We start from the raw sequence: 22,123 nt of genomic DNA, 5'->3' as shown, positions 1-22,123 counted from the left end.
TTAGGCAGGTCCCCGAGCCGCTGGGGGGTAGTTAATGAGTGCTGGTGAGACGGAGGGGGGTTAATTAGCGTTAATGAGGTGTTTGGGGCGGGGGATAATTAGAAGCCGCGTGCGGCTTGCTGGAGACTGGTTCTGGATTGGGGAGGCGGAAATAGCCGAGTGGCGGCGAGGGCGGGGACTGGCGGAGAAGGCCGAGGGGCGGGGCACGGCGAGTGGCGCCGAAAGGAACCGAAGGGAGAGGGGCGGGGCGAGGGGCAGCAACCCGAACCCTTCCGAACGGCGCCGGAAAGACCCGAAGCGGGGGTGGGCGGAGCCGAGACAACCTGCTTTATTGAACCCCATTTTGTGTGTTATAAAGGGGCTGCGGGGGGAGGGGTCCTGCCCCAAAACCAGCGCTGGGGGGAGCCCCCCCAAAAAAGCCGGTGCCCCCCCACCCCCCAAACCGATGGGAGCAGTGCCCAGCACAGCAGCAAGTCTCAGGGTGCAAAGGGGGGAGGTCCCAGTCCTGATCGGGGGGGGGTGACACCCCCCCCCGACCCCTCACAACCCCGAAATCTTCCGTTTCTTAGCCCGTTTGGCCGGGGTGGGGATGGTCTCCATCGTGTCCCATAGTGCATCCCCCTCCTCTTCTTTCACCTCGGCTGGGGGGGGTGGCTCCTCCTTGGCCTTTGTGGGGGGCAAAAAAGGTGGTAAAAGTTGGGGGGGGTCGGCAGGGGACCCCCAACTCCCCCAAACCCCATCTGGGGGTTCTCACCTCCCAGTCCTGCTGGGTGCTCAGCAGCAGACAGGTCAGGCGGGACTTCAGGTACACCTGGGGGGAGCGGCAGGGTTAATTTGGGGGGGTGGGAGGGGGTCTTAGAGGGTTTGGGGGGGGGCCTTGGAGGTTCTTGGGGGCCGGGAGGGGGATTACAGGGAGAATAAGGAGGTCTGAGGGAGTTTGGGGGGGGTCTTGGGAGGTTTGGGGGGATCCTGCGGGCGGTCTTGGTGTTTGGGGGGAGAATAAGGGGGTCTGAGGGGAGTCTTGGGAGTCCTTAGGGGCCTGGGGGGGGATCTTAGGGGATTTTGGGGCTCTCGGGGGGGGTCTTAAGGGGTTTGGGAGAGTCTCAGTATGGTCCTGGGGGGGTCTTAGGGAGAGAATAAGAGGGTCTCAGAGGGTTTGGGGGGGTCTTGGGAGGTTTGGGGTGAGAATTAAGTGTTTTGGGGGGGTCTCAGGGGGTTTGGGGGGACAATAAGAGGGTCTTGGGGAGCTCGGGGGGGGCCTCGAGGATTCTTACAGGCCTGAGGGGGTCTTAGGGGGAGAAGAAGGGGGTCTCAGACGGTTTGGGGGGGGTCTCAGGGGGTTTAGGGTGAGACTTGAGAGGTTTGGGGAGAGAAGAAGGGAGTCTCAGAGGGTTGGGGGGGTCTTGGGAGGTTTGGGTGGAAAAGAAGGGGGTCTTGGGGAGTTTGGGGGGGGCCTGTGGGGGGGTCTTAGGGAGAGAAGAAGGGGGTCTCAGAGGATTTGAGGGGGGAGTAAGGGGGGTCTTGTGCAGTTCAGGGGGGGCCTTATGGGCCTGGGAGGGGGGTCTCCGAGGATTTGGGGGGGGGGTCTTAGGGGGTTTGGGCTGAGACTTAAGGGGTTGGGGGGTCTTAGGAGGTTTGGGTGGAGAAGAGGAGGGTCTTGGGGAGCTTGGGGGGGTCCTAGAGAAGAAGGGGGTCTCCTCAGGGGGTCTGGGGGGGTCTGACCTTGTGGCGCAGGCGCTTGTCCCCCAGGTGGTGGACGCGGAGGAAGCGGTCGAGGCCGCAGGAGGCGACGAGGGGGAGGCCGGGGTGACACTGCAGCCCCCGCACGCAGCCCGCCGCCCCCTTCAGGCACTTCAGCACCCGCCCTGGGGGGGACACACACGTCGGGGGGGGGGCAGGCAGCGCCGCCGGCACTTGCGGGGTTTTATTTTGGGGGGGACGACACACGGAGACCGGCCGGCCCCTCACCTTGGCGCAGGTCGATGACGGCCATGTCGCCCTGGGCGCTGCCCACCACCACCGAGCTGGGGGGGGCATGGGGGGGAGAGTCAGCGACCCCAGAGACAGCCCCCCCACGGTCACCCCCGCACCCCCAAATTGTCACCCCCACCCCTCCTGGCTCACCCCTATGCCACCAAAATTGTTACCCCATCACCCCCAGCCCCCCGAAATCACCCCCCAAGTTACCCCAACTCCCCCCAAATTGTCACCCCCAGCCCCCCCAAGTCACCCCCAGATTACCCCCGGCCCCACATGTCACCCCCAGCCCCTCCAGGTTACCCCCAGCCCCCCAAATTGTCACCACCAGGTCACCCCCACCCCTCCTGGCTCACCCCCCAGGTTACCCCCATGCCGCCAAAATTGTTACCCCATCACCCCTGGCCCCTCAGAATCACCCCCCCCAGGTTACCCCAACTCCCCCCAAATCGTGACCCCCCCCCAAATATGTCACCTCCAGCTCCCCAAATCACCCCCCAGGTTACCCCAACCCCCCCCAAATATGTCACCCCCAGCTCCCCAAATTGTCACCCCCGGTTCGCACCCACCCCCCAGGTCACCAGCCCCAGCCCTCCCAAGTCACCCCCAAATCATCACCCCCAGCTCACCCCCCCAGGTCACTCCCAGCCCCCAAATCATCACACACACCCCCAAATCACCCCCCCAAGTTACCCCAACCCCCCAATATCGTCACCCCCCAGGTCACTCCCAGCTCTCAAATCATCACCCCCAGCTCCCCAAGGTACCCCAAATCCCCCAAAATTTTTGCCCCCAGCCCCCCCGGATAACCCCCAACCCCACAAATTGTCATCCTCAGCCCCTCCCAATCCCCCCAGGTCACCCCCAGCCCCCCCAGGTTACCCCAACCCCCCAAAATCATCTCCCCCCCCAACTGACGTCTCCCCAGGCACGAGGGCGAGGGCGGTGAGCGGGGCGTCCCCGAACGTCGTCTCCAGCACCGGGCGCCGGCGGGGGGACCTGGGGTCGTAGAGCCGCACCTGGGGGCGAGAACAAGGGCAGGGGTGACACCGGGGGTCCCGTGTCCCCCCCCCCCCCCGCTGTGTCCCCCGCTGTGTCCCCACCGTCCCACCTGGCGATGAGCTGTGCAGGTGACGATCTTTTCCGAATCGGGGAAAAACTGGAGGTCGCGGTCCCAAATGGGGACGCGAAGATCGAGCCAGTCGTTCCTCACCTGGGGGGGGGGGGTGGGGATGTCAGGGGACATTTGGGGACATGGGGGGGCGCAGGGGGGCACACACACGCACGTTTTTGGCGCGGAACACGGGCTCCTGCGGGCGCTGCAGGTCCCAAACTTTGAGAGCGTTCTCCTTGCCGCCGGTGCCAAGCCGGTGTGGCCGCGTCGGGTCCTGGCGCATCCGGCAGAGCCCTGCGCCCGCCTCCAGCTCCAGCTGTGCCTGGGGGAGGGAATCACAAAAAAAAATGGCGGGGGGCACCCCAACAGTGTGACACCCCCACACACCCCCCCAAAAACCCACCCACTCACCTTCTCTGTCTCGTTCTCAGGCCAAACCTTGATCAGCCCCGACTCCACGCACGTGATGATGGTGCTGGGGGGGGACACGAACACGCTGTTGGGGGGGGGCGGATTTTAGGGACCCCCCCCGTGCCCCTGCTAGCTTATTTCCATACATTCTGTGTGCCGAATCTAAATATTTTAATAGTTTTAATATTTTATACCAGGCGCGGAAACGGGTTTGCCGCCAGGTGACTGTAAAAGTGAGATTTGGTAAATAACGATTGGGAATCTTATAATAATGCTATGACTGAAATAATAGACAAAAGTATAGTCGAGCAATTAATTAGTAATTATTCATAAGTTTTGCGAATCTTTGTCTTTACGACGAGATGTTTTTGGGCACCAGACGAGAACGATGCTGGAACGGGGCGCGGGCAACTGAAGCTGCATTAAAGCTTCAACGTCAAAGGACAAGAACAAAAATAGACTTCAGGGCGCAAAAGCAGCGCTTCGACTCCGGCGGATCCTTCGTTGCGAGGGGTCGGATGTAGGCAGCGCTAAGACGCGCAGTGATAACCGCTGTCAGGACTGCGCACGCTGCTCCGGTTAACGTCCAATTCCTTATTCTCTATAACGTGGTTGTCCTAAACCTGCGGCCGCGCTGGGTGGAATTATCCCCCGTGCGTCCGGCGCTGCAATAGCGAACGCCGCCTTCCTACAACTCCAAAACCGACTCTTGGAGAGTTTCTCCCGCCGGGTTTTCGGCATCGCCCCCCCCCCCTCCGGTACCTGCCGTAGGCCGCGAGGCCGCAGAAGGGTCCGTCCCCCCCGGGACAAACCCGGGATTCCCGAAATTTTCCCTTTTCGGTGCTGAAGAGTTTGACGGAGCGATCCCGGCAGCCCACCAGCAGCTGGGGGGGCACAAGGGGCGGATTACGGGGGGAGGGCACAGGCACGCACTCCCCGCCGCCCCTTCCCTCGCCCCCCCAGGGCCTCACCTCGCTCTGGGCGGGCTCCCCCCAGCACAGGGCGCACACGCCGGCCGCCCCCCGCGGCACCGTCCAGTCGGTCCCGTAGTTGGTCGCTTCTTTCTTCTGCAGGTTCACGCCTGGGGGGGGGGGGCGGCCTCAATATGGCGGGGGGAGGCAGGAACACCCCCCTCCCCCACAGAAAAAAGGGAAGAGCCCCCCCCTCAAGCACTGCGAGCCCCCCCCCACCTTTGAGGGCCCCGGTCTCGGCCCCCACCCACACGTGGCTCCAGCGAGCGGCGGCCGCCATCTTGTGCGGGTCCGGCTTCCTCAACGCTCCGGGCGGGGACGGAAACCCGCGGCGCTGCACTTCCGGGGCGGGATCACGGTTGCCAGCCGGACCCTTTATGAAGGGGCACGCGCAACCGGAAGTAGCACCCCGGGCGTGGGAAATGCGCAGGCGCAAACGCGCTGCCCTCGCCTGGTCGTTGCGCTGCTCGGGGGTTCCGCCCCGGAGGGGGCGGGGACTTCGCGCACAGGCTCCGCCTACTCGGAGAAAGATGTGGTCCCGAGCGGGCGGGGCTTTCGCAAAGCCACGCCTCCATAGATCAGAACATCCAATAGGGAATAAACCACGCTTCACGGCATTCGCCGCCCCCGCTGTGGGCGGGGCTTCGGCAGCGACCCGCCCCCGCCCCCCAGTCCCCAATTTAAGAGCAACTCGGGTTTTTTAGCAAAAATAACCATTTTTATTGGCATCAGCGGGCGGGCGGCGGGCGGGGCTTCGGCACAGGCGCTGCAGGGAACGGAGAGGGGGTGTGAGGGAGGGGGGGCCCCAAAAACCCACAAGGGGGCCCCCCCAAAACCTCCCTCCCCGCCTCAGGTGGAACCACTCACTCAGGGGGATCAGCCTGGGGCGGTAACGGCTCATCCTCGGCGGGGGGGGACACACGAGACCCCCCAAAATGCCATAAAACCCCCCAAAAGTTCCCTGTCTCTCCCCCCCAGACCCCCTCACTCACCTCAGCACCCCCCAGGATCCCTCCTCTGACCTGTGGGGGGAGAGAGGGGGGGGTCAGGGTGTGCTGCCTGCCCCCCCCCAAACATCAAGTCCTCCCAAAATGTCATCACCCCCCAAAAAAGTCGTGCCTCCCCCCAATTTTTCAGCTTTTGGGGTGTTTTCAGGTGGGTCAAAGTGAGCTAGTTGACCTCATCATGAAAATTGGGGGGGGGCTTCCCCCCTCCCCTCTGGGGGGGTGATGACATCATCGATAACATCAAACCATACGTACCTCCTCTCTACCGCAGTGCACCGGCACCCTGTGGGGAAGGGGACAGACAGGAAAGAAAAAGTCACCCCAAAATTCCGGGGGGTGACACCCCCTGGGGGTGTCTAGTGTCCCCCCCCACCTCGGATCAGCCCCAGGGTGCTCAGCAGTGGCCGTCAGCCGAACGAGATTCCTGAATGATGTCATCACACCCAAACTGGGGGGGAACCCCAAAAATTTGACAGCAACACCCCCGTGCTCCCCCCCACCCCGAGACCCCAAATTCATCCCAATGAATTTGGGGTCTCGCGGGGGGCGCGCGGGGGTGTCCACTATATTGCCCCCCCCCAGGGACTGACCTGATTCCACGCTCCTGCAAGAGAAATTAAAAAAAAGGGGTGTCAGTGTGTGTCCCCCAAACCAAACACCCCCAAAAAAATTTTTACCCCCCCCAAGGCCCCCTCAGACCGTCCACTCAGGACGAGGCGTCGTCTTCCCCCCCCTCCCCATGTCACCAGTGGGTTCAACCTTGAGCAGGTTCTGGTGGGGGGGCAGGGGGGTCGGACATGTGGGGTTTTCCTCACAGGGGGCCGGTGTTAAAACCCACCGGCTGGAGAGGAAAAAAAAGTGGGGGATATTTAGGGAACCCCTTCCTCCAAGGGGTTGTTGTGGGGGTTTTTTTTGGGGGGGGGCCCCCAGACCGATCAGGGCTTTGGTAACTCGGAGCTGCCATCGGACTTGGCGTCGTCCAGCCCAGTTGGTGTCATCCCTTCGGACTGGGGGGGAGCGAAAAGCACCGGGGGGGGCACGGGGGGCTTGCACTTACCTGCGTGGGGAGTTTGGGGCGTCATCTCCCCAATTTTGGGGTTAAATCGTGACTTTTGGGGTCTTGGAAGGGAAGGCTCAACCCCAGTCGTCAGCTGGAAAAAGAGCACGAGTTCGTTATTAGAGAAAATTAAAATTATACACACACACCCCCTTGGGGTGCCCCCACCCATTCTGCCCTCCCCCCATTCTGGGCTGCCCCCACCCGGTGTCCGGCTGTTCTCAGCGTCACTCTGACATCACGGACACTCAGCCATATGCTTGTCATCATCACTCGTCACAGAACAGCAAAGTGGGGATGGGGGGTTCACGAGTGGCCCCTTTTCAACCACCCCACCCCGGGACATAGACAAACCACTCAGGGGGAAAATACTTTTTTTTTTTCTACCTCCCCCCCTCAAAAAGCGTCCCAAACCCGGCGCTCACCTCCAAAGAAGCTGCAGGAAGCCCCGGCCCAGCGGTTCCCCATCTTTATAATAAAACGAAAACGACGCTGCGTCAGGCAAAAGATATGACACACACCCCCTTCTCCAGCCGCCCCCCCCCCCCCCCCGGGCTCGGTGCCGCTCAGAATCGGAGAAAAATCTTCCCCAGGGGAGACATCGGCAAGAGAGAGTTCGGGGGATCATCCCGGCGGCACCCCCGCCCGCTGCAGCCCGAGGAATCTCCCCGGGGGAGCCTGGAACACTCACCTCCGATAGAGGATCCTCTTCCGAGGGCTGAAAACCTGGAAAAGCGAAATTATTAAGAAAAGACATTAGGAGAAGAGGAAGATAAAGAAACCAACACCACCCCCCCGCCGCACCCCAGCTGGGGGAAGGTTGGCAGGACGAGTCCGCTCCCCTCAGAGACACCAAAGACTTCACGCAACAGTCAGTTCAGGTCTGTGAATAGGCTCATCACCGAGCAGCCCCCCCCACCACCACCCTCAGACAAAAAGCCGGAACAAATCCCTTAGCGGTAATCAGCCCTCGAGAGACAGCAGTAGGCAGCCACAAAATGGCGGCTCCCACAAAGAAACCTCGCTGCCGGGCGATGCGGCAGATCCCCCAACGCCTCAGGAAAGAAGAGCAGGGCTAAGCGGAGAGCCCGCCTCACCCCTCGCAGCACAGACACCCCCGCCCTCCCCACCACAAAGGCGAGAGAAGCGCTCCCGCCCTCTCACCCTCCTCTGCCGCCCGCATCGACAAAATGGCCGCCTCACCCCGCACCGCGCCTTTAAATACACCGTGGGGCATGCTGGGAAGGCGCGCGCGGGGGAGGGGCGGGGGAGAATGCGCATGCGCGCTGCCGCCGCCCCCAGCGAGCGTGCGCCTCTCCATTCCAGGGAGGGGAGAAAAAGGCGGGAAAAGGCTACGCGGCGCATGCGCAGATCAGCCCTTCCCTACTCCGCCGGGCCTTGGCGGGAAAAGGCGTCGGGGACCGGCCGAGACCACCCCGCTTCTACCGGGGGGGAACCCCTCCGTCCCCTTCCACCGGGTGGGAAACGGACACACGGACCCCCCCCCCCCCACCAGCGGGTCTCGCACCCCCCGACCCCCAGAGTCTCCTCAGATCCTGCTGAGGGCGGGCTGCACCTCCCGAGGGAAGATGGCGTCCGCCTGAGGAGATTCTGGGAACGGACGGCGTCCCTCCGAAATGCGCCTTTCCGCCGCTGCCCCGGCTGGGCGTCGCGGCGGTTTTTTGGGGGAAAACCGGCACAAATTTATTGTTGGGCTTTTTTTTCGGGCTGGCTGTGCCCCCCCCCCCCCACCGCGGTGGCCCCGGGGGGCGGGGCGAAGGCCTTGCAAGGGGCGGAGCATGTAAATGTCGCTCCCCGAGATGCGATTTGTGGGCGGAGTTATGCAAATAGAGCCCGTTTGAGGGCGTGGCTATGCTAATCGAGCTCCGTGCGGCGCTTTCCGGCGCTCGGTTCCCAGTCCCCGCCATCCCCGCGACAAGATGGCTGCCTCTCCCCGGGGGAGGCTGCGGCTCGCTTTCTCGTCAGGAACCTCGAGTCCCTGCGCCGGCATCGGGCGTGGGGTTTATTTGGTTGGGGTTTTTTTGGGGGGTTGCTTCCCTTTATTTCCCCGTCACCACCTCAGCGCCTCTTCCCTGGCTCTGCCTGCACCTCCCTCCACCGCTCACTCCCCATTCAAAAAGAAAAAAAACCCCAACACCCAAATCTGTTTAAACCTCGCGCTGTGTACCGGGGTTCCCGCAGCCCCCGCTCTCCCCTCTTCAGGCCCCCAAACAAAATGGCCGCCGCTGCGCGGCGGGCGGGAAAACGAGCCAGGAGAGCGCTCGGGTCTCCCCCGGCCAATAGGAAAGCAGCTTTCCCCGTCGCTAGGCTAGAATGCGGCCCGCCGTGCCCTCGCCGCCTTCGGATAGGGCGCGGCGGGACCAATGAGAAAATAGGCGCGGGGAAGCGGGAGGGGCGGGGGGGGCGTACCCCGCCGCTCGCAGGGACCGTTGCGCACGTAGGTGGGGCAGGCCGCGAGGGGCGGAGGAAGGGGGGGAAGACCGCAGCGCGCATGCGCCCGCCTCCCTCGGCGCCCCCGCGCCTGCGCCGCCCCGCCCCGCGCCTGCGCCGTGCCCGCGCGGAGGGGGCGGGGAGGAGGGAGGCGGGAGGAGGAGGGGGGGCAGAGGCGGGCGGCGCGCCTGCGCGGCGGGCGGCGCTGGGCGGCAGCGCGCATGCGCGGTGGCCGTCGCGAGGGGGGGGCGGCGCTTCGGCGCATGCGCGGCGCCGCGTCCGGGGGCGTCGTGAGGCGGCGGCGGCGGCGGCGGCGGGTGTCGGCCCGGGGGGGGGGGGGCGGGGGTCGGTGCGCAGGTCCGGCGAGGGCGGAGGAGAGACGGAGAGAGACAGAGAGGAGCGGGCGGGATCGCGGGGAGGGCAGCGCAGCGGGGAGGGCAGGGGCCTGCCGCTCTTCCTTAACCCTCTCCGGCCTCCGCGGCCTTTTCCGTAGGCCCCGCCTTTTCCTTCCCCCCCCTTCCCCTTCCCCTTCCCCCTTTCCCCCCCCCGCTCCCTTCCCTGCTCCTTTCCCTTCCCCACCCCCGGGGCCTAGGCCCGACCGCCGCCGCCGTTCAGGCCTCGGCGCCGCCGCCGCCGCCTCACGCTCGCCCTCGCTTCCGCTTCCCCTCCTTCCCTTCCCCCCCCCCTTCCCTTTCCCCCCCCCTTTCCCTTTTCCCTCTCCCCAACCCGCCCCGCCGTCGCCATGGACGTGAAGCGGCTGAAGGTGACCGAGCTACGGGCCGAGCTGGGCCGTCGCGGCCTGGATTCCCGCGGCCTGAAGGTGGAGCTGGCGCAGCGGCTGCAGGAAGCCCTGGACGCCGAGATGTTGGCGGCCGGGCCCGAGGAAGGAGGCCCGACAGGGCCCGGGGCCTGTACCGGAGAAGCGGGGCCAACCGGTGGCCCCGCCGCGCATCACCACGGCGGTGGCGGCGAGGAGGAGGAGGAGGAAGAGGAGGAGGAGGAGGAAGAAGAGGAGGAGGAGGAGGAGGAGGAAGACGAGGAAGCCTTGCTGGCCGATGAGGAGGAGGCGGCCGTCGCCACGGCGGGAGTAGCGGCGGCGGCGGCGGCCCCCGACGAGGCGGAGGCGGCCCAGCCCGGCCCCCCGGAGGAGGAGGAGGAGGAGGAAGAGGCGGCGGTGGCGGTGGAGGAGGCCGCCGCCGTGGAGGAGCAGCAGCAGCAGCCGCCACCGCAGCAGCAGCAGGAGCAACCGGTGGCGGAACCCGAGCCGGAGCCCAAAGCCGAAGGTCCCGAAGGCGGCGGCGTGAACGGAGCTGAGAGGCCGCAGGAGGAAGGACCCAGCGGGGACGAGGCAGCCGCCGCCGAGGCCAAGGAGGAAGGCGCCCAGGCCGGTGAGCACCGGGAGGGAACCCCCGCACACACCCCCAAAACCGGGCAGGGGTCTCTCTCCTGCCTCCTCCCCCTTTACCCCCGGGCCGGAGCCCCCCCCCCCCCCCAGCCTGGGCTCTGTCGGCGGCTCTCTGCCTCCAGCGTGGCCGGGACCCCCCCGTTGTCCTCCCGTTTGATTTCTCTGAGGGTCTCCCCCCAAACCCAACGGGTGGGCTTCACCCCCTGCCTGCCGGCCTCTCCTGCCCATCCCAGCCTCCCGAGCTGCCTGAAACCTTGCCCCGGCGTTATCCCCTACCTGGCACCTTCCAGCCCTCGCCTGCTTCTCTCCTTTGCCCACCCCACCCAAAAAAAACCCCCCACCCAGACCATATGGCCACCTCTCACCCCCCCCACCCGGGTCTCCCCCCAAAATCTCCCGCCAGCACCACGTTAACTCCCCGCTTTGTTCTCGGCTGCGGTCACCTCCCTCCTCGCACGCAGCTGCCCCCCACCCATTTAACTCCCGTCCGGCTCCCCCTAAATTCGGGTTATCTCTGGTCCCCGAGCTCTTTTCCCTCTTCCCGGACGTCTCCCACCGCACTGAGGGCTGTCCAGAGCCCCTCACCTTGGTTTTGGGGGGGAGGGGGGTGTCCAGAGCAGGAATGTTGCTCTCGGCTCTTCCTGCTCCAAGATTTTCGGGTTCTATTCTTTATCAGCGTCCCCTCGGAAGCAGTAAAATGGAACGTTGAGTGGAAAGCGGGTTTCCTCCTCCTCGCTGCCGGTTTTCGGTGCATCGGGGTGCAAATAAGAAACGGTTTTGTCTTCTGAGCAGTGTTACTGGGGGGATAAACAAAAAAAAAACCAAAACCCCAGCTTTTTAGAAACCCTTTTCTGACAATAGGCAGGAAAAAGTTCAGGTGGGAGTTTACCGGAGGCGCGTGTTTGTAGAAAATTAATTTATTCTAATTGCTTGCCTCTGGTCGGGGTTGTTGAGAAGCATTGGAGGTGGCCAGTAAATGAAAGTATTTGCTTTGAAAGCGCGGCGTGACCTCTCTTCTCTGTGCGCCCGCTCGCTTTTTATCATCTGTTGGTCTAGGGAGGGGAAGAAAATCCCTTTTTGAAAGATTTTTGGTGGTGGCAGAGCTGGGGACGCCTACGTGCGGCTGCAGAATTGACTTGCCGGCGTGATTTCGGCAGGGCTGAAGCGAAAGCGTTACCGGAAAAACACTAGAGTTGTTACTGGTTTTATTAGCTAAAATTATCGTTAGGGAAAAAGTCTCTGCTTTCAGGTCTTGGGAACAAAAGGAAACGCAGATTTTACGGGCATTTTTACAAGTTTGGGTGGTGGTGTTTTCTTTTTTTTTGTTGAATAACACAAGAATGGAAAGGTTTTACTTTTCTGGGGGAGGACTCGCAGGTGAAGGCTGGACTCTTACCAGCGAGCACCTAATTAGTTCTTTGCCCTCGTAGTGGTTTTGGTTTTACTGTTATTAATTAACCAGTGGACATTGACCCCAACTTTTATCCTGCTTGATGAAAATCCGAGTGGAGTGTTTATTTATTTGGGGTTGCGTTTTTATTAAAGGTAGCGGTGGTTTCTAGTCTGCGTTACTGACGGGGGCTGCCATCTCCGAGGCTTTAAAACGGCTTTAAAACACATCTCCAGGGGGTTGGGGATTCGCCTTCTCCTGAGGAACGCGTGTTTATGTGGCGTCACGTGCCGCATCCGACACGTGGAGCTCTGCCGAGGCGCGGGAGAGAGAGGGGAAGATAACGAGGACAGTTCATTTGAAGCATCGTCTGTACAAAAACAAGAGGCTCAGGGGATGAGAGACCATTACAAACTCCTGATCTTTGCCAGCACGCTTGCTTCGACCCCTTTTTAAAGCAAAATAATTTGGGTTTTGTAGAAGCCGTGAGGCCGGAGGCGCCTCGTGGATGTGCTTGGCTCCCAGAAGGCGGAAAATACCAAACTCTGGTCTTGAATTTTGTGAGTTTTCCCCCTTTCAGTAAACATAGTGATGGTTTGGTGTGTGTGTGTTCGTTTTTTTCCTGCCGTCTCCTGCAGCCGATGAGGACGACAAATCCAAACCCACTGGCTCCGATGGAGAGCGAAGAGGCGTCAAGAGACAACGCGACGAAAAAGACGAGCACGGCCGGGCTTACTACGAATTCCGTGAGGAGGCTTATAACAGCCGGTGAGTTGGGGGCAAATCCTTCCCCCCTCCTCTCCTCCAGAGTCGGATAATCGACTCCTTCCATCCCTCTGGCCACTCTTTCCTCGCTCGCGGCCTTCTCGCTTATATTTTTTCGCTTGCTTGCGCAGATCCAAGTCTCCGCCGCCGCCGGAAGAGGAACCGAGAGAAGGAGAAGACGATGAAACCGTCGTCATCCTGGACACCTGTACGTACGCCGATCATGAGCCGCTGGCGTTATCTGGGGGGATTTGAGGTGTTGCCGGTGGGGGTGTGGTGTCTTTTAGACTTCGCATTGTCTTCAGAGCCGCTGCCTGGTTCAGAAGTTCGGAGAAGCTGACGCGATGGCTTCCCCCAGCCGCCTGCTTGACGTCATTGCGGTCCGTCCACCTTTTCACGGGCTGTGGTCGAGCACCAACGGTTCTTTTTTTCTGTGTTTGTCCTCGTCAGATACTTCTGATCTTCACTTCAAAGCCAGCAAAGACCGTTACGGGGGCCAACCTCTCTTCTTTGAGAAGTTTCCTTCTCTCTGGTCTGGAGCCCGGAGCACTCATGGAGTAACCAAGGGGAAAATCTGCTTTGAGGCAAAGGTGAGGGAGGGATGACGGCAGGAGCTTTTCTCGGCTCTCCGGCACTGGAAGGGGTGTCAGGGCGCTCGAACCTGTGGAATTTGGGGGAAACAGGAATACGAGGGCGGGGCGGATTCTTGAAACAAGGAGCACAGGGCCGGATAAAACACGGAGATAAAACCGTGGTGGGAGCAATGCCAGGGCCATTACTGGGGGTTCTTGTGCCTTGGGGGAAGCCCCTTCTTAAATTTGAGGCAAGGGCAAACACTATGCGAGGGCTTTTCCAGCCAGTTAAATGCTTTTTCTCTGTGGCAAACCACTTGTTTTCTGTGAAATGGGTTTAAAAACCTCCATTCCGGCTGGATTTCTCGGCTCGTATCATGATTTTGCCCTGATTTTTTGCCCCCCTCCCCCCCGCCCTGTCTTCTCTCCAACTCGCACAGGTGACACAGTATCTGCCGGTGAAAGAGGGCAGCCCGGAGATCCCCCTCTTCCGCGTGGGATGGTCCGTGGATTTCTCTCACTCGCAGCTAGGTAATGCTGCTTCCCCATCCCAAAACACCATCACCTGGCCGCTGCCGTCGTTAACGTCATAACGAGGGTTTGTCGTGCTGTAGGGGAGGATGAGTTTTCTTACGGCTACGACGGACGAGGGCTGAAAGTGGAAAACGGGCAGTTTGAGGAGTTTGGCCAAACCTTTGGGGAGAACGATGTCATCGGCTGCTTTGCGGTAAGCATGGGAGAGCGACGTCGGTGGCCGCTCTGCCGGTAAAAAATCGGTGTGGGGAGAGAGATTTTGGGGAGACGAAGGGGGGAAAAAAGGGTGAATGTAAGCAGGTGGGGGGAAAACAAGAGGTATAGCAGGAAAAGACAAAAAGGAGTTTTCCCAACGCTGGTGTTCTTTGCGGCGCAGAACTTCGAGGGCGAGGAGCTGGTGGAGCTTTCCTTCTCCAAAAACGGGGAGGAGGTGGGGACGGCTTTTCAGATCAGCAAGGAATCCCTCGCCGACAGAGCCCTCCTGCCCCACGTCCTCTGCAAAAACTGCGTGGTGGAGCTCAACTTCGGCCAAAAGGAAGAGCCTTTCTTCCCCGTTCCTGAGGATTACGTTTTCATTCACGCCGTCCCCGTAGAGGACCGGGTCCGTACCCCGCTCCCCCCAAAAACCACAGAGGAGTGTGAGGTGAGACGTCTGCCCCCTGCCCAAGCCCTCCATCGTGCAGGAATTGTGGAGCCATTCCCCTCTCATCTCTGGTTATTCCTCCTTCTTCCCGCTCTCTCCAGGTGCTGTTGATGGTCGGGCTGCCAGGTTCAGGGAAGACCCAGTGGGCCCAAAAACACACCCAGGAGAACCGGGAAAAACGATACAACATCTTGGGAACAGAAACTGTCCTCCACCAAATGAGGGTGAGCGCCACTTCGCTCTTCCTGGGCCAGGGACGGCTTGCCTGGATTTGGCACCGGCAGGATGACGCCGGGATGGGGGTTTTGGGGGGGGGGGGGTCCTGGGGTGGGATTTTTTCCTTCTCTCTGCCGGAGGTTTCCCCCTCTGGGTGGTGAAGCTCTTTCCAGCATCCGTTTCCAGTGCAATTAACAGTGGAGAAGCCGGCATGGGGATAGCGGAGCTAGACGGGGGGTGCTCCGAAGACCTTTTTGGTGCTCAAAGGCCCTCTCCCCACTCACCCTGGCTTCTCTTCTGGCAGACAAAGGGTCCGGAGGTGGAAGAGCTGGACGCCAAGAGCAGAGACCTTTTAATCCAGCAAGCTGCTCAGTGCCTTAGCAAGCTGGTTCAGATCGCTCCCAGAGCCAAAAGGAATTTCATTCTTGACCAGGTACCCCCGGAAACGCCGCGTTCCCCCCCAAATTTACATCACCGGTGCCCAGGTGGCTCCTACCCGCCATCCATCCTTGGGCTCAACGTCATTAATGCTTCTTTTCTTTCTTTCTCTCCCCTTTTTCTTTCTTTCTCTCCCCTTTTTCTTTCTTTCTCTCCCCTCCCTCAGTGCAACGTCTACAATTCGGGGCAGCGACGGAAGCTCCTCGCCTTCAAGGGTTTCGCCCGCAAGGTGATTGTCATCGTTCCTAACGAGGAAGATTGGAAGAAGAGGCTGGAGCTGAGGAAGGAGGCAGAAGGGGAGGATGTCCCCGAGTCGGTGATGTTGGAAATGAAAGGTGGGATGGCTGGAAACTGCGAAAAGCGAGCAGGCGAGGGGTTTGCTGAGCCCTCGCCTCGGGTTTTTTTGGGGAGGAGACGGCAGCTTCATCAAGGAGTTTTTCTCTTTGATTTCCGCTACAGCTAATTACTCGCTGCCGGAGAAAAATGATTACCTAGATGAGGTCATCTACGGAGAGCTGACGAAGGAGGAGGCTCAACCCCTGGTCACCAAATACAAGGAAGAGGCCAGAAAACTGCTCCCCCCCTCGGAGAAACGAGCGAACCGTCGCAATAACCGCAACAAACGGAACCGCCAGAACCGCAACCGCGGTCAGGGATACGGTGAGGCTCCGACGGGGAGACGGGAGCCGGGGGGGGCAGATCCCGGCACAGGTTTGGCATGTTCCGTCTGCGCCTGGCATCTTCCTCCTTGCCCAAATTCCAACGGTAACAGCAGTTTTGTTCCCCAAAACGGATTTGGAGCGTTGAGATTCCACCATTCCGGAGACTTTTCCTTTTGCGGGGGGATATCCCAAGCGTTGGCACTGTCTCAACCCTTCGGTTTGGTTTGATTTTTCTTTATTTTTTCCCTGTGGCAGTCGGCGGGCAGCGCCGAGGTTACGACAATCGAGTCTACGGCCAGCAGCAGTACTGGGGACAGCCTGGAAACCGCGGGGTGAGCCCCCATTCCGCCTTTATTTCACCCCAATTTCATTCCCTCACTAAACTGGGGCGGGAAAAAAGGGATGGGGAGCGGTGGGCGAATCCACAGCGGCAAAAAGGGAAGCACTGGTTCCTCCCAGTTCTGGTTGTTGGGTTTAACTGGGAAGGGACATTGGTACCCAAAATAAATGGGAGAGGGGTGCAGCCTTTCCCTCCCGGTGACACCCCCCCCCCTCCTTGCTCTGTTTTCTGCCCCCCCCCCCCCCCAGGGTTACCGTAACTTCTATGACCGCTACCGAGGCGACTACGACAGATTTTACGGTCGCGACTACGACTACAACAGATACCGGGATTACTACAGGCAGTACAACCGGGAGGTAACGAGTTTTTTGGTTTTTTTCACCTTTAATTATGAGCAAGCTGCAGCAGGGCAGAGGTTTGTGTTCCCCGAGATACCGATTTAACCAATAAATGTGGGGGTTTTTTGTTTGTGTTTTTTTTTTATTTTTAGTGGCAGAACTACTACCAGGACAGAGACCGATACTACAGGAACTACTACGGCTACCAAGGGTACCGGTGAAACCCCAACCGTCCGCACCCCGAACCCGCGGAGGTGTCCAAAACACAACCAATGGAAACAGGGCTGGTGGGGAGGGCGAGGGAGGGGGGGGGGAAAGAAAAACACACACAAAAAAAATAAGGGGGTGGGTGGGAAGAACGAAAAAACCACAAAAAAAAAAAAAACCTGTAAATTTTTTTTTTTAAAGTTTGTTGAAAAAGATTGTCTTATTCTATAAAACATTTCAAACTTAGGTAGAGATTTGTAATCCAACAGCGCTGAGAGAGGAGGAGAAGGAGCCCCTGCGGAGGGGGGGGGGGCACCCCCACAAAAAAAAAAAAAATCTTTAAAACACACCCCCCCCCCCTCCACCCTGGGGAGGTGCAGGGGGAGGTTTAAATTTTGGGGGGGGGAACAGGCAAATCTGAAAATGTTGACTCTAATCCTTCGCTTCACGTCTAATTTCCTTCCAGGTAAATCCTTCGTCGGGGCGAGGGGCGGCGTGCGTGAGGGGGGGGGGTTGGAGCCTGGGGGGAGGGGGCGCAGGCACAGAAACTCATCAGATGGGGGGGTTAATTTGGGGTGAAAACCGGCAAATCCACCGCTGGGCTCTTTGGAGAAGTTTTGCCGGTGCCTGGAGCTGCTGAAAATTGCTCCCCCCCACCCGCTGCCTCCCTCCCCCCCCCCCCCCCCCCCCCCCCCCCAGCTTGCTTTCAACCCCCCCCCCCGGCTCGTTATTAAATTGTCCTGAAAAATCTTGGAAGTGGAATCAGGACCTCGTCTTTTTGTTGTTTTTGGTTTTTGGTTTTTGTTTTTGGTTGTTTTTTTTTTGGTTTGGGGTGGGATTTTTTAAATTCTTTTAATGATTTTTGGCAGAAGGGCAGCGCAGGAAAGGAGAGAGGGGTCGGGGGGGGCACCGGTCGCTGCCGTGTGGCCCCCCCATCGTAGCGGGAGGAGCATTTCTCAGGGTTTCTGCAGGAACTTTTCCCTTCGTTAACGCGGGTGCCTCTTCGTTAGTGTGGGCACTCGTTAGAGATACCGGGGGGGGGGGGGGGGCTTTGTCCCCCCCTTGGGGACACCCCCCCCAAAAGAGCCCCCGGTGGCTCTGCAGGGTGGGCAGCGGCCCGAGTGCTGCTGCAAGTAGGCATTAATTGGGGGAGAATTTGCTTTTCTTTTTTTTTCCTTCATTTTGATTTTTTTTTTTGTTCTTTTTTTTTTCCCCTCCCCTGTTGAGGTGTCATTATCCCCAACCCCTCACCCCATGTTTGAAGTTCAAACATTTTTGGGTTTTGGGGCTTTTTGTTTGTTTGTTTTGTTGTTTGTTGGGGTTTTTTTCATTTTTCTGCTTTTGAAATCAGGGTGGATTTGGGGGGGTTTGGGGGCTTAATGTTTTTGGGGTTTTTTGGTTGTTTTTTTTTAATTCTCTCCCCAGCGCCGCCCATCTGCATTGTTTTTACACTGAAACAAGCCCCTTTGAGGCTGCCAGTGATCAAAAACCCACCCCAGAAAAATTAAAAACCAAAAAAAAAAGGGGGGGGGGGGGGGGGAGGATGAGACAGGCAGGGAGAGAGCGCGGGAGGGGGGAAGGCTGCCGCAGCAAACAACTTTTGAAGCTATAGAGTCCTTTTTAAATAAAAGAAAAACGAACAAAAAAAAGAAAAACAAACCCCAAAACCCCCACTTCTAATCATTAAAAATTTTTTTTTTATTAATTTTGGGGGGGTTGTTTTGGTTTTTTGTTTTGCTTTTTTTTTTTTTCCAGTTTTTGGTTTCTGGGGATAAACTAGAACTGCCGCCGCGGCGTCAGTGTGACCAAGAGCTCATAGCGCCTGCAGGTTTTTATTTTTCAGCTGCTTTTTTTTTTTTTGGTGGTTTTTTTTTTTGGAGGGGGGGTATTATTTTTTTTTTTGGTTAAAAAACATTAAAAAAAAAAAAAAAACCCCAACCCTTTTACACACAAACAAAAATGATGATTAAAAAAAAAAAAAAAAGATGATGACCCGCCTGGGGAGGGGGGGGAAATGGGGATGGGGGGTCCCTTCTCTGCCCCCCCCCTCTTTGGGGGGCGCGGGGCGGCTCTCGCCCTTCACCCTGTACCCCGGTTGTTGGCACCTGTAACCCCCCCACCCCGATCCCCCCCGAACCCCCCAGCTCCGGCCATGTAGGCGGTAGTGTCCATTTTTAGAATAAATAACCATTCGCTTGACTCGAGGCGAGGGTCTGCTCGCTCTTTTTTTTTTGGGGGGGGGGGGGGGAGGCTTGGGGTGGATTTGGGGGGGATTGGGGCAGATTTGGGTGGGTTTGAGGGGGATCGGGGCTGGTTTTGGGGATTGGGGTGGATTTTGGGGGAATTGGGGTGGATTTGGGGGGGACAAAGTGGGTTGGGGTGGATTTGGGGGGGACTGGGGCTGGTTTGGGGAATTGGGGTGGATTTTGGGGGAATTGGGGTGGATTTGGGGGGGGACTGGGGCTGGTTTGGGGAATTGGGGTGGATTTTGGGGGAATTGGGGTGGATTTGGGGGGGACTGGGGCTGGTTTGGGGGATTGGAGTGGATTTTGGGGGGGACAAGCTGGGTTGGGATTTGGGCAGGTTTGGGGGACATGGGAGTGGATTTGGGGGGGACGTGGGTTGGGAGGGATTTTGGGGGGCTTGGGGGTAGTTTGGGGGGCTTGGGGCAGATTTGGTGTGGTTTGGGGGAATTGGGGCTGGTTTTAGGGGGGTCGGGGTGGGTTTGGGGAGGCTGGGGCTGGTTTGGGTGGGCTTGGGGGTAGTTTGGGGGAGATTGGGGCAGATTTGGGGGGCTAGGGATGGATTTAGGGGTAGTTTGGGGGACCTGGGACTGGTTTTGGGGGGTGATAGGGTGCGTTTGGGGTCCAGCTGGTTTTGGGGTGGGTTTGGGGGGATCTGGGTGGTTTAGGTGGAGTTGGGTCTGGTTTAGGGGGGGTGGGCAGGTTTGGGGGGATTGCGGTGGATTTGGGGTGACTTGGGGGGGATTGGGGTTGACTGGGGGGGACTGGGGGCTGGCTTAGGGGGATTGGGACAGGTTTTGGGGGGATTGGGCTGGCTTGGGGGGGGATGTGGGGCAGGTTTGGGGGGATTTTGGGGGCCTGGGGCAGGTTTGGGGGTCTGGCGTAGGCTTTGGAGGGATGGGGCGGGTTTTCGGGGGGACTTGGGGCGATTTGGGGGGGGACTTGGGGCTGGTTTGGGGGTCTGGGCCTGACTGAGCCCCCCCAGCCTCGGCCCGGTCGCCATGACAACAAGGGGGGGGGGGGGGTTGTGTTCAGCGCCGCCATCTTGCTGCCGGCACCAGTGACATGGCGGCCGCGGCGGTCGGGGGCGGCGGGGGTCGCCGTGTCCTCCCCGTGGGGTGCCCGCTGCAGTGTGTGGGGATTTGTCCCGTGTGTGTGTCCCCACACACACCGGGGAGACCCCCGGTTCCCCCCGCGGGCTGCCGTTTCCCCCCCCGCCGCCATTTTGGAGGCGGGCCGCGCCGCCATTTTGGGAGGGGAGGAGAAGAGGGTGGCGCCATCTTGGAGGGAGGGAGCGGCGTTGCCGCCGGCGCGTCACCGCGCAGGCGCGAACATCATGGCGGCGCCAGGCAGCGGCGCGCCTTGAAGCCACGCTGGGCGCCGCCATGTTGGTTGAGGGGAAGGGGGAGGCATGGCGGGCCCGGGGCGGCGGGACGGGGACGGCGGCGGCGGCGATGGCGGCGACGGGGACGGGCCCGGGGCGAAGCGGGCGAGGGCGACGGGCGAGCCCGAGGCCGGGAACCGCCTGACGGTGGTGCTGGGGGCTCAGTGGGGCGATGAGGGGAAGGGGAAGGTGGTGGATCTGCTCGCCATGGACGCCGACCTGGTCTGCCGCTGCCAGGTTGGGGGGCGAGGGGGGGGTTCTGTGGGGCTGAGGGGGGTCTGTGGGGCTGAGGAGGAGTTTGGGGGGGTTCTATGCGGCTGAAGGGGGTTTTGGGGGGGGTGTCTGTGGGGCTGAGGGGGAGCTTGGGGGGGTCTATGGGGCTGAGGGGAGGGGTTGGGGGGTTCTGTGGGGCTGAGAGGGGAGCTTAGGGGGATCTATGGGGCTGAGGGGGGAGTCCCATGGGTCTGGAGAGGGTGGTGGTGGGGGGGTCCTGTGGGGCTGAGGGGGGAGTTGGGGGTTTCTATGGGGCTGAAGGGGGTTTTGGGGGGGGTGTCTGTGGGGCTGAGGGGGGTCTATGGGGCTGAGGGGGGGTTGGGGTTTTCTGTGGGGTTGAGGGGGGGTCCCAGGGGGCTGGGGGGGTGTTGGGGGGATCTGTGGGGCTGAGGTGGGGGTCCATGGGGCTGGGGGGGTGGGGGGGTCCTATGGGGCTGAGGGGGGTTTGTGGGGTTTCTGTGGGGCTGAGGGGGGGTCCCAGGGGGCTGGGGGTTGTTGGGGGGTTTCTGTGGGGCTGAGGGGGGTCCCAGGGGGCTGGGGGTTGTTGGGGGGTTTCTGTGGGGCTGAGGGGGGTCCTGGGGTGGGCCCTGTGTTGGTCTGAGGGGGGGGTCATGGGGCCCTTGGGGGGCTTTGGGGGGATTTACGGGGGGTAGGAGGTTCTGGGAGGTGGGGGGGCCCATGGGGCTCCTGGGGGGGCTCCTGGGGGGGGGGTTGGGGATCCATGTGGGGCAGGGAGGGGCACCCAGGAAGGGCTGGGGCACCCGGGGGGCCACCTGCCCCCCCCCCCCCCCCAGGATTTAGGGGACCCCCGGGGGAGGACAGGGGGGTTTGGGGGGGGTGCAGCCCCCCCCTAACCCCCCGCCACGTCCCGCAGGGAGGGAACAACGCCGGGCACACGGTGGTGGTCGACCAGGTGGAGTACGACTTCCACCTCCTGCCCAGCGGCGTCCTCAACCGCCGTGCCATTTCCTTCATCGGTGAGCGCTTCCCCTTCCTCCTTCCCACTTCCCCCTTCCCCTCCTTCCTCCTCCTCCTTCCTCCATCACCAACCACAGAGTCATCTCCTTCACTGGTGAGCATGGCCCCCGTCCCGCTTCCTCCATCCCGCTTCCCCTCCTTTCACTTCTCCCTCTTTTCTTTCTCCTTTCTTCTTCTTCTTTCTCCATCAGCTACAGGGCCATCTCCTTCCCTGGTGAGCACAGCTCTCTTCCTCCTTCCCCTTCTGCTTCCTCCTTCCTTTCTCCTTTTTTTCCTCCACCATCAACCACAGGGTCACCTCCTTCATCGGTGAGCCTTCTGTTTCCCCCCTTTTCTCCTTCTTCCTCTTCCTTTTTCTTCCTTTCTTCTCCTTCTTCCTCCACCATCAGCTACAGGACCACGTCCTTCAGAATCAGTGAGCATGGGGGCCGCTTTCTTCCTCCCCTCTTCTTCTTCTTCTTCCTCCCCTCTTCTTCTTCTTCTTCTTCCTCCCCTCTTCTTCTTCTTCTTCTTCTTCTTCCTCCCCTCCTCCTCTTCTTCTTCTTCTTCCTCCCCTCCTCCTCTTCTTCTTCTTCTTCCTCCCCTCCTCCTCCTCTTCTTCTTCTTCCTCCCCTCCTCTTCTTCTTCTTCTTCTTCCTCCCCTCCTCTTCTTCTTCTTCTTCTTCCTCCCCTCCTCTTCTTCTTCTTCTTCTTCCTCCCCTCCTCTTCTTCTTCTTCTTCTTCCTCCCCTCCTCTTCTTCTTCTTCT

The 22,123-nt window shown here is 60.4% G+C and overlaps 3 protein-coding genes and 2 non-coding genes across 5 annotated transcripts; 2 read left to right on the top strand and 3 right to left on the bottom strand.

The window, feature by feature from the left end:
• Positions 1–175: 175 nt before the first annotated feature.
• On the bottom strand, positions 176–4,790 carry WDR74 (WD repeat domain 74). The gene is made up of 11 exons (XM_049790891.1): positions 4,693–4,790; positions 4,474–4,583; positions 4,265–4,386; positions 3,503–3,566; positions 3,264–3,413; positions 3,089–3,190; positions 2,896–2,996; positions 1,969–2,024; positions 1,723–1,865; positions 755–811; positions 176–666 (listed from the first exon to the last, which is right to left on the bottom strand). The coding sequence occupies exons 1-11, from the start codon at positions 4,751–4,753 to the stop codon at positions 541–543; spliced, it is 1,092 nt and encodes a 363-aa protein (XP_049646848.1). The 5' UTR covers positions 4,754–4,790; the 3' UTR covers positions 176–540.
• A 526-nt stretch (positions 4,791–5,316) lies between these two features.
• Positions 5,317–5,384, bottom strand: LOC126034330 (small nucleolar RNA SNORD31). The gene has a single exon (XR_007504587.1). It is a non-coding gene; the product is annotated as a small nucleolar RNA SNORD31 (small nucleolar RNA).
• Positions 5,385–6,168: 784 nt separating this feature from the next.
• Positions 6,169–6,300, bottom strand: LOC126034331 (small nucleolar RNA SNORD22). The gene has a single exon (XR_007504589.1). It is a non-coding gene; the product is annotated as a small nucleolar RNA SNORD22 (small nucleolar RNA).
• Positions 6,301–9,305: 3,005 nt separating this feature from the next.
• HNRNPUL2 (heterogeneous nuclear ribonucleoprotein U like 2) lies at positions 9,306–18,702 on the top strand. The gene is made up of 14 exons (XM_049791225.1): positions 9,306–10,376; positions 12,422–12,551; positions 12,680–12,756; positions 12,999–13,138; positions 13,561–13,651; positions 13,735–13,847; positions 14,031–14,297; positions 14,399–14,521; positions 14,818–14,946; positions 15,118–15,286; positions 15,411–15,611; positions 15,869–15,945; positions 16,202–16,309; positions 16,444–18,702. Exons 1-14 carry the CDS (start codon positions 9,731–9,733, stop codon positions 16,510–16,512), a joined length of 2,340 nt encoding a protein of 779 aa, XP_049647182.1. The 5' UTR covers positions 9,306–9,730; the 3' UTR covers positions 16,513–18,702.
• A 1,383-nt stretch (positions 18,703–20,085) lies between these two features.
• On the top strand, positions 20,086–22,092 carry LOC126034052 (adenylosuccinate synthetase isozyme 1-like). The gene is made up of 2 exons (XM_049791271.1): positions 20,086–20,362; positions 21,273–22,092. The coding sequence occupies exons 1-2, from the start codon at positions 20,153–20,155 to the stop codon at positions 21,687–21,689; spliced, it is 627 nt and encodes a 208-aa protein (XP_049647228.1). The 5' UTR covers positions 20,086–20,152; the 3' UTR covers positions 21,690–22,092.
• Positions 22,093–22,123: the final 31 nt, after the last annotated feature.

This window comes from Accipiter gentilis, chromosome 33 (genome assembly GCF_929443795.1).
Source record: "Accipiter gentilis chromosome 33, bAccGen1.1, whole genome shotgun sequence".
Taxonomy (NCBI): Eukaryota; Metazoa; Chordata; class Aves; order Accipitriformes; family Accipitridae; genus Astur; species Astur gentilis.
The sequence above is the reverse complement of the archived record's forward strand: the minus strand, read 5'-3'. Positions and strand labels throughout refer to the sequence as shown.